The 10314-nt window shown below is 32.7% G+C and overlaps 1 protein-coding gene across 7 annotated transcripts in view; it reads right to left on the bottom strand.

The window, feature by feature from the left end:
- LOC108752150 (latrophilin Cirl-like) overlaps positions 1-10314 on the bottom strand; it is a 399284-nt gene that overhangs the window by 23120 nt on the left and 365850 nt on the right. For 6 of the 7 annotated variants that reach the window (XM_018492802.1, XM_018492803.1, XM_018492806.1 and 3 more), the window contains one exon: positions 2222-2328. In XM_018492802.1, the coding sequence (XP_018348304.1) occupies positions 2222-2328 (107 nt within the window). Of the gene's footprint in view, positions 1-2221; positions 2329-2999; positions 3107-10314 lie in introns of all 7 variants that reach the window. The other variant, XM_018492804.1, reaches the window with a different exon arrangement.

Here is a 10314-nt window from a genome sequence, read left to right as displayed (position 1 = left end):
TTTAAAGCTTTCGAGAGGTCTCTTCGGCTCAGGAATATCGGAGTGTTCTTTCTCTCTTTTACTCCCCATCTCTCTCTCTTTCTCTCTCTCTCTCTCTCTATTTCTCTCCCTTTTCCCCTCAGATTGATATGATGGAAAGTTTATCCACCGCGTCGAATTTATATTAGACTCTTGTTAATCATTCGATAGAGTTTGAACGAACTGTCTGTACTTTGCGTATATTCCCGATAGACCGAAGGGAATGAGATATCCGGGGTTCGGAAATACCGAGGTACTCTCATCTCTGTTTTTCTTGGCTCGCTACATTGGAAGGAGCTTATCCACTGTATCGGATTTATATCAGATTTTTGTTAATCGTAATTATTCGATAGAGCGCTTAAATAAATCTCTTTTCAAAAACATTAAATATAGATATAATAAATAATATTTGAATTTTATTAGAATATTTGATTAAACTTAACTAATTAAACTAATTTGCAGACTTAAATTTGTGTTCTGATAAAATATAAATAGTAAAACATAACTTTTAAAAAGAAATAATGTAAAAGAGACATGACAATTTTTAGATTGCAACAATTTTGCAATTTTATTAAAATTAAAATTTTTAATAAAAAATAAAAATATTATATAAGCACAAATAACACAAGCACAAAAATTTTTTTTAATTTGAAGTTTAGGCCATAATATTCTTATACATATTTTGACGTTCTAAAGTCGAATCCGAAGTTAGATTGCTCCATCATGTTACAATTTTTCTCTATCGACGAATAGAGAGAGAGGGAGAGAGAGAGAGAGAGAGAGAGAGAGAGAGAGAGAGAGAGAGTTCGATTTTCCAATATATTTAACCTACTAACTTACACATTAACTTTATAAACTTGCATATTATCGTTGAACTTACTTTCACTCGTTTATTTCAACTTGCATATTAAAAACCAGGGCAAATGTCTAAAAGTATTGGAAAATCGAGTTATTTTCCGTTGAAAAAAAAAATTATGATGTGATGGAGCAATTTAGATATCGAATTTGATTTCAGACCGTCAAAATATATAAGAATATCATGGACTTATTTTTTCTGAATCAAATATTAAATTTTGTTTCGTGTGCTTATATAATTATTAAGTACTTCCATTAAAGTTATGTCGTTTATGAAAAGTCTATTATCATTTTTCTCCAACATCAAAGACAAAAGAAAATTTTCTGTTTTTCTTCTTAAAAAGGTTAAATTTTATAATTGCTGAGAGAATACTATGAATAAAAATTAAACACACTCTGCCAGTATATAAATCGTTCAAAAGACATTTCGCGAATAAGACATTCAAATGGTCCAAGAATAGATAGGTAGAGAAAAAGAAAGACAGAGCACAAGAGATTAGACTGCACAGTGCACAGATTCATATCGCGACTAGATCTAGCCGTGAAAGGGAAAACGATCTTTAACCCCCAAGATGGCGACGACAGTTAATTCCAGAACGGAATGGTCCACGTATTTCGCGGTACTATCTCTATAGAGGTCATCTTTATTGTCCGAAAGGGTTTGCGATAAGGTAAAATACTAAACGTCGCCGATATTCATTACGATAATCGCGCGCGTAAAGGTAAGACGCTTACGTGCAAATCGAAAAGAGAAAAGGAATCGATTTTATTTCTTCCGTGACCACGTTGGAAACTACAAAGACTGTTTGCTAATATATATTGATAGCGTAGAACTGGAATCCGATCTGTTGAACACGAGATCGCGAGACACATGAAAACAACGGATGGAAGGTAAATAGGAAAGACGAAGAGGATTATTTAGGTATCATTATTAGAAAGTAACAACAAATGTTGATAGGAAGGAAAACAAGTTGATATTTGCATTTAATATATACATATTATATTGAAATGATTTAAATGTTTAAACATTATTTTAATGATTTTACTGGATATTGATTAAATCAATTATGCTGATTGCTAATTACACTAACACAAAAATTCAAGGAAAAAGCGTTAATAATAAATAATGTAAAAAAAAAATTAGTTTAAAAAAGTGTATATTTCAAATAAATTGTCAAAATTTATTTTTCAAATTGCATTTAACTCAAAAATAATTTGTACTATTTATACTTTTAAAAACAATTACGAGTTCATTCACACGAGTTTTGTGGAATTTCCTGCAAAGTCCAATAACGTTAAAAAAAATTACAGGATAAATCTGATGTAAAAATGGAAGAGCTTTACTTACCGGACACGCATCGATAATGCGCTTCGAGATATTTGTGTGTGTTCGGGCAAGGATCGCCGAATTGCAGCGTAGACGCAACGATGCTGCAGTTCTGCTGGTCGTTGCACCTGCACGGGGATTCGACTCGCGTTTAACAAAATGACTAGGGTACACCCTTACCACGTGTACCGCCATGGATCCAGCCCTGTTTCTTTCATTTCCTCGATAGATGGGAAAAAAGAGCAATGCTCTTGGAGAGAAACTTTTTCGTCGAAATTCGTCCATTCAACTCGTATTCTTTTATTGAAACCTAACAGTCTTAGTAAGTTTAGTTTGTGGATATTTTTATTCTTAATTCTTGAGATTTTCATCATGATTCATTCATTTCAAAGAAAAATACTTGTAAAATATTAGTTATTTAATCGTTATTATTTTTCAATATTAGAGAATTGTTATAAAAAGTAAATCAATCAGGCAAAATTATGAAATAGCAAAAAAATTGAATTAAATAATAAAGAAAAATTTGATTTTTTCTAACATCAAATAAAATTATAAAACAAAGGTAATAAAATAAGTTGTTCATGAAAGAAAAAAATTTTTAAGGTGTATAACGTCTGGGTATATTGTTTAACATTGATGATCAGGTTATAAGACGAAATAAATCTTTGCTCTTCAAATTACAATTCCAAAATTATGAGGCTCTTTCGCAGCACATGAACGAAAGACGAATCCTTTGAGGTTTTTCTCGCGTAAATCAGCCGCACAAAAACGACATCAGAATAGAAAAATGTAAACCAACCTAAGCACTGGTAGTGAGCCTCGATGTACTTTCCGGTTCCAGGACAAGGGTCTTCCTCGAAAACGTCGCTGCGCACGTCCACCGAACAGGAATTACGATGATTGCACCTGCAATCGTCACGTGTGCGAAAATGTCACCCAGCGGAACGACTTTATAGAGATTTCCAAATTCTTCGCAAAATCACTAGCTGAGAATCAGGTGAGCACAACGATCCCGCGCATATTACTATTTTGAGACTTGCTTGAGTTTGACTCTCTTTCCCTCAAAAATCTTTTTTAATATTTCACAAAATATTTATAATATTTTGCTTAGTAATACTCTGTAATTTGATATACAAAATTTCGAAAGATATATAATGGGAAGTGTGATAAAATTAGAAAATTTTTTTTTCGCTTTTATAAAATTCACAAAGGATTTCACTGCATTTAAAGGATAAACTTGGTACACATTTTAGTAGCAAGTGGTAATCGATTTATGAAGTGTATTAAATCATTTTATATTTCTCGAGCATTTTCAAAAATCTTTGCTCGGAGAACAAAAGCAATTTGTTAGTCTCACTGCAATTTCGGAACAAAAGCTCGATTCTCTCGTTCGCGGAGCTTCGTTGCATTCGTTATATCACGGTTGTTCACGTGTGTGTGTATGTGTGTGTGTGTTTTAGTGTGTGACAGTAGGACAATGGGTTAGTAATGACACGTTCGCAACAGTTTCAGACATAAGCACAAGTTAGGCGCTCGAGGTAAGACAGACGAGGATTCTAGTCCCAGATCCGGACAAACGAACGTATATGTGCATGAGAGAGTATGTATATAGAAGTGTGTCAGCACCGAATTACCCGCCCACAATATCCCACGGTGTATATATACAAAGATTAACCGCATGCAGAGAATGTTCCTCCATTTCGAACGTGAACGAATTATTTGCGCAGCTTGCGTTTGCAGCAAATTATGTCGATATATCTATATAAATTCGTCATCACTTGATTTTTACATGCGGTAACAATTCATTTCTAGACAATAGCCACGGTAATGAGATCTGGGTTTCTTTATTCAACTAAATTAACATTCGTAATGAAACTAATGTTGTTGCGTTAAAACCGATTCGCCGATCCGTTTGAGTGTGCTTCGCTGACTGAAAAGATAACACGTATCTTTTTTTCGCAGAACTTTCCGTTAATTTAGTTTTGCGTTTGTTAAATCTTTCTCTCTCTCATGGCGTATTTGAAGCTCGCTCACGTTAACAGAGAGAATAATCATGGCGAATTTTATCCGCGTGACAAAGTAAATTTTTCTTCTGCACGCGAAATCGCGACACTTTAAAGGACAAAGCGGTGCGGCTCGTCGGCGATCGTTAGGTCGCGGAATTATTCTCTTCCGAGAGAATCTCGGCAATTCACCGCCACGTTCTCGCTGTAACTACGGGACTTGAAAATATTTAGTATCACAGTATTGTCGTAATAAACTTTCCGCCCCGCCGAACTGCCGAACACGCTTGACATGATTTCTCTCCGTTAAAGATTTCCTCGTTGACGGATTTTCAAAGAGGGACTCTCTCGGAAATTTTCCCTCAAAGTACAATAAGGACGGACAGAGTGTTTCATCTCAAGACGAAGGTTTCAGTTAACGTCGACTGCATTTTCGTTCGATCTAAATACCGGCCAATTTTTTACAAATTGCATTAAAGTATAATTTAATAATCGCCCGATAAACAATTTATTTTATTATAGTTATATATGTGTTTTGTGTATAGTTATATGAATAAATCTAAATCGTTCCTGACCTATCGCATTTCTTTTAAATGGAATCTACATACAGTTCCATGAACAAATTTTTATTTAAATTATAAAATTGTATTGCTAAATATAAATATTGACCTCTTACTGAACTGATTCATATGTATATAACATGTATTTTTAACGTAAAGAATATAAATTTCCAATTCCAATCACTTTTTTGCAGAATATATATCTTAATTCTCTTCTCTTTATTAGGAGCGTGATAACATACAGTATTGCTGTTATACGTCAACAAATGATTAATTAAAGGAAAATTAGATAATTAAAGTGCTTCTTTATTCAATTATGTGGCTCCTTCCATTCATAAAATCAAACATAAAAGTATTTTATATCGAAAAACAGAGGTCATAACTCAACTTTATGCATAAGAGTTTAAAAATTTTATTTACATCTTTGCTTAATCCAAAGTAGTATTCCAAGATAGTAGATATGAGCTTTGCACCTATAGTTTGTTTATCGCAACGCGGCTCGACAATCGTTATGTTTATTTTAATGGTCCATTCGCTAGTCCGATCGAGATTACCCAGCGGACGTAAAGGTTGTCGTTGCACAAGTGCAATATCATTCGGCGAAACTGAGATTTAACGTAACAATTTTATGAGAGCGCGATATAATGCGATATTTCATTCGCAAGTACGACGGCGTCGCCGAAATTAAATTATTCTGCTTTGATCCTTGAACGCTGGAAAGTCCAAGTCGCCGCATTATAAGTGTTATTTTTTTTAAGCGATTGAATGAAATTAGAACAGATCCGTGCTCAGTAAATTGCGACTAATTCAATATTAATATTAACTCTACTGTTCTGTTTATATAGTGGATGTAAAATTTTGACTGTTGTTCAGTTAAAATGAAAAAAATTCTGAGATGTATAGATATATGTATATTATAAATCTCGGAATTTTTTAATTTTAGTTAGCTGAAAAACTTAACGTCCTACTTTATTATATCATTACATCATTCGGATTAATAAGATAGAAAAACTATTAAAAAATAAAAAATTTGTAGAGAAAATAGATTTTATATTAAACACAGAAAAAAAGATTTTCTCTGTAATAGCTATAATCTTGGTTTGTTATAATATATTTGCTACCATAACTATAAATTTATAAACTACAGCGAAATGGTTTGCTATTGCTGCTAATATAAATATCACAGCTAAGACTATTAGTTACGACAGCTACTTTTTTCCGTGTAGATAAAGTCATCAAATATCAAATTCCAATCGCCAATAATAAGAGAGAAACAAATTTTTTTGAATAAAATATTAGTTAAAAAAAATAAACTTTGGAAAAAATACATTTTGGATCAAGAATCGAACAAAGCAGCAGGATTAAAAAATACATTTGTGCTGATTTTTTTTTTAAGGTTGAAACGCACTAAAGAATATTTTTGAAGTATTCGATGGCAAAAATTTATTTGAAGCATTTTACTTTTCATTGAATATTTTAGATGTTTAAAATGAATGTAACAGTAGATGATTCTTTCTTCTATCGATTTTAATCCACGTTTTATTTTATATTAAAATATTCGCACGCAAGAGCCGTTTGTGTAGCAATCACTGTTTGCTTCAGTCGTGTTTACGGCCGTCGCTTTCCAAAATTCTTGCGGGTACGCCGCGAGCATCAAGTCGAAAGCGAGTCGAGAGCGAATCGAGAGCGAATCCAAAGTGTATCGATGTTTGGCACGTAAACAATCGATTCATTGTTCAGTTGAACGGTGGTCGAACATATTTCTCTTCGTCCGCAATGTACGTTGTACGCGAGTGTCGCGAATGCCGACCAAAGTTAAGCACGTATCACACTATGCATTGCAGATTAAGTATTGTGGATTGAAGATTAGAAATTCAATCAATCAGAAAGAAACAAATTGAAATTAAAATGATCTAACTGTTTAAATTCTAATCTCTGATTCGCAATCAATCTCTAATACGTAGTGTAAAACCATATCAGATTAGAGCTTGAGATTGAGATTAAATTTGACCAGTCAAAGTAAAGATTATTAAATTTGACATTGGTTTTCTTTCTTTTGATTGGTTAATTTCAATCTCAATCTCAATCTCTAGTCTGATACGCGCTTAACATGGGTTTAACAGAACGCCATTTGACGTTCCGGTTGATCCACTCGCAGCGGATCTGGATTCTGGAGCAAACGAATTTAGGATCGGTATTCATATAGTTCGTTTTGATTTCAAGATTGTGATTAGGTATATCACATGGCGAATTCAATTGAATGCATTAGTGAGCACTAGTACATAGCCGTTGCACACTATTTTAATTTGAATGTGAAAGTAAAATGCAAATATTTCGAATTATAAAATACGTGGAATATTTTATCAAGCAGCAAGATAAGTATATTAAAGATTACGTAGTTTAACTCGTTACTCTATAATACAATATTTATACTAAATACACTTCTTTATATCAATTTGTGTACGACAATAGTGCATCCAACCCAATGCGCTAACCTGAGAATAGTCACCTGATTTTTTTTTACATAAACGATAATTTGAAGTGTTTTTACACTTCAATTAATCTCTTGCTAACAGTATATTATTGTATATTATTGTATATTATTGTTTTCCGATTTATTAGTATTTGAGAATATTATGAATATGATTTTAATTTTACAATTTAAAAAAAAAAGTAAGTAGAAATCAAATAAATATTAAACGGAATAAGCACGTTAAATAATTGTTATAGCAGTATTGATAATAAAAAAATAGAGATAAATATAAAGATTTTAATTAACTAACGCAGGCTTTCGACAAAATTGCATATTTAAAGATACGTAATAAAAATAATTAATAAAAAAGAAAAAACATGTTAAAATTTGAACAATATTTCACAATTCACATTTTTTCGCTGCTCTCATATAAAAATGCTGCTTCAGGTGACTGTTCCCAAGTTAATATATGAACACATTCATTATGTATTTATTTTGTAATGGAGACATTAAGATATTAAGATATTAACGTCTTAAAAATCTGTATGGCTCTGTGATTGATTTATGACATTTTAAGACTGTACTTAAGACCGTCTTAAATATAAGAACGAACTATAAATATCGGCCTAAGTGTCTCATCTATCGAGAGAGATGCCATAAAGCTCAATATCGTGCACATTGGGAGTTTTATATCTAGTGTGTCTGGAAGCATCGACCAGCGTCAGAGGATCATTGCTGAACAATTAATCGAAACAAGGAATTGCTGGCTCCGCTACGACATTCGGCAAGCAGTGAGTGAATAATTTACATTATAATTATAAGCTTTTTATTCTGTACTTTGTTAAATAAAATAATGGAATTCATCAAATAGGAGAGGCAATATCTAATATTTTGCTCGATATTTTTTTTTATTAATCCTCTTTTGATTTTTATTATCTCCTTCTTCAAGAAAATGCAATAAATTGAAGGTGCTTTGTATGAGCTGTAAAATTTATTCGAATTCTCTGCAATTGACACTAACGAGAAATAAAGTTCCTTTAGATTAGCTGAGATGGTGAGGAAAAAATTAAAAATCTGAAGAAGGATAATAGTTTTACCATTACCATCAATAGTATTGCCAGAAGAATAATTTCTTAACCTTCTAACTTTTACAAAACGTCGAATAATATTGAATAATAAACCCTAATGATTATTACATTTTTGTGTTCAGGAATTTCTCGTGCTCTCGGAATATTTCAGAGAAACGGCGCTCAGCACGATGATATTTCGGTATGAGGCGTCTTCCCGGCGTTATCTTCTGCTTGTTATTTCGGGATTATGAGTTTTCGCGGGGCTTTTTGCATGCGCCAAGCACTAAAAGTACGTACGCGAAATTCGATCAAGTGTCAGACGGATGACACGTCGTATAACACGGTGTAATTCCGAAATCCTCGGGATAGCAGAAATTTATAGATGCTTTCTCATAGTGACGGACGGCGCGGGTTATTTCACCGGAAGAGTCATCGGAAAATCAATCGCGAACAAACGAAACGATGAAATTCTTATCGTTCTAACGAGAGAACCGAACGCTGTCGATATGTTGTCGCAGTTCAGGGAAAGTATCGACAGAACGCAAAGTTCCGCGCTTCCGATGTAATTGGGTCCGTTCGAGATTAGTTCGTTACAATGGGAATAACGATTTCAATTATTAGGCAGTTGTGTCATCAACAATAGTTACCGAATTCTAGTATTTTGTTCCTGCGTTATTGACGCTTGAATCGCTCTTCGAACGTGGTAGCGAATCTCGTCTATTTTATCTAGTGAATTTGTGCCAATGATATAAAGAAAAGGATCGACAAGCGAGATTAACAACGCGATTAAAGCCGCAGCAATAAATATATCTGTGTTGTAACTATGGTTTATTAATTATGCATCGAGCAGTGTTACATTGTAATTATTCATACGATTCGCATAACAGTTTCCAATATCGTGACGTAAATGTGGTCGCGTTATCGGCGGCGTTTCATCAACAACCGAAATTACAGTGTAGCCAATTATAACGCACTGGCGCTTTTATTTGTTTAACAGGATGTGTCGACGAGGCTATCGTTTTCTCAATGTTAAGTGATAACATCCATTTCTGATAATGGAGTTTCCTTGATAGCAACATTCGGTCGCTCGTTAAGTATTGGATTTAAATTAAGTATCTGTCTTAAACGTGCGACTACGCCAGTGAAATAAAGTACATGTCCGCGTCGATAAAAACAATAGTCGAATAATTAAGATGTGAAAAGTTATCGTTATTATTAAAACATTGTCTGCTCTTAATCTTAGATCCAATTTTCTTCAATTTCATCGTGAGTACGCGGTTCTAATTTTAAACGAATATAAAGATTGTATACTTTAATTTCGTAGAAAAGTAATTTTCTTTCCGAACTAAATGCTGACTGATTATTTGGAAAAGATGTTTATAGTAGAAATTACAATTTAGTGATGTTTATTAAGCTCTTTCTGTACGTTAATTATACGTTAATAATTAATGTAACTATTTTCGTATATATTTTTAACTTATCGAAGAGAGACGTATGTTTTTCTTTTATAAAGTTTGTATTTCAATGCAGTACGTATTCAAAAATTTAAGAACCAACGAGATTCGTGCAAACATATACTTTTTGTATCAAAATTCATTATTCAACTATATAAACGAACATCTTATCATTTATGTGCAATTTAATTTTGGGAGCGAATTATACGATCGAACATTAATCTAACTGTTGAATTCGTAATGTCAAATTATACCCAATTTGAGTGATTTTCAATCATTAATTCTATTCATATTCGCCACTGCTTCTCAATACGTCATTAAATTAACTAATAAATAGACGTTAAAAATAATGACGTTTATTATTTATTAAATGCATATGCTAATATGGACATTGTTTAGTTTGAAACTAACCATAGAAATGGACTGAGTTACATTTTGATATACATAAAAGTTAAAAAGTATCTAACAATATAGATGCAAAATTTTCTCAAAATAAGATCAAAACAGTCATTAATTTCGTGAATTAGGAACGGCTGTTGGATATTTCTGTCTCG

The sequence above is a fragment of the Trachymyrmex septentrionalis genome, unplaced genomic scaffold (genome assembly GCF_001594115.1).
Source record: "Trachymyrmex septentrionalis isolate Tsep2-gDNA-1 unplaced genomic scaffold, Tsep1.0 scaffold56, whole genome shotgun sequence".
Classification (NCBI taxonomy): Eukaryota; Metazoa; Arthropoda; class Insecta; order Hymenoptera; family Formicidae; genus Trachymyrmex; species Trachymyrmex septentrionalis.
Note: the sequence above shows the minus strand (reverse complement) of the source record. Positions and strands in the feature narration are given on the sequence as shown.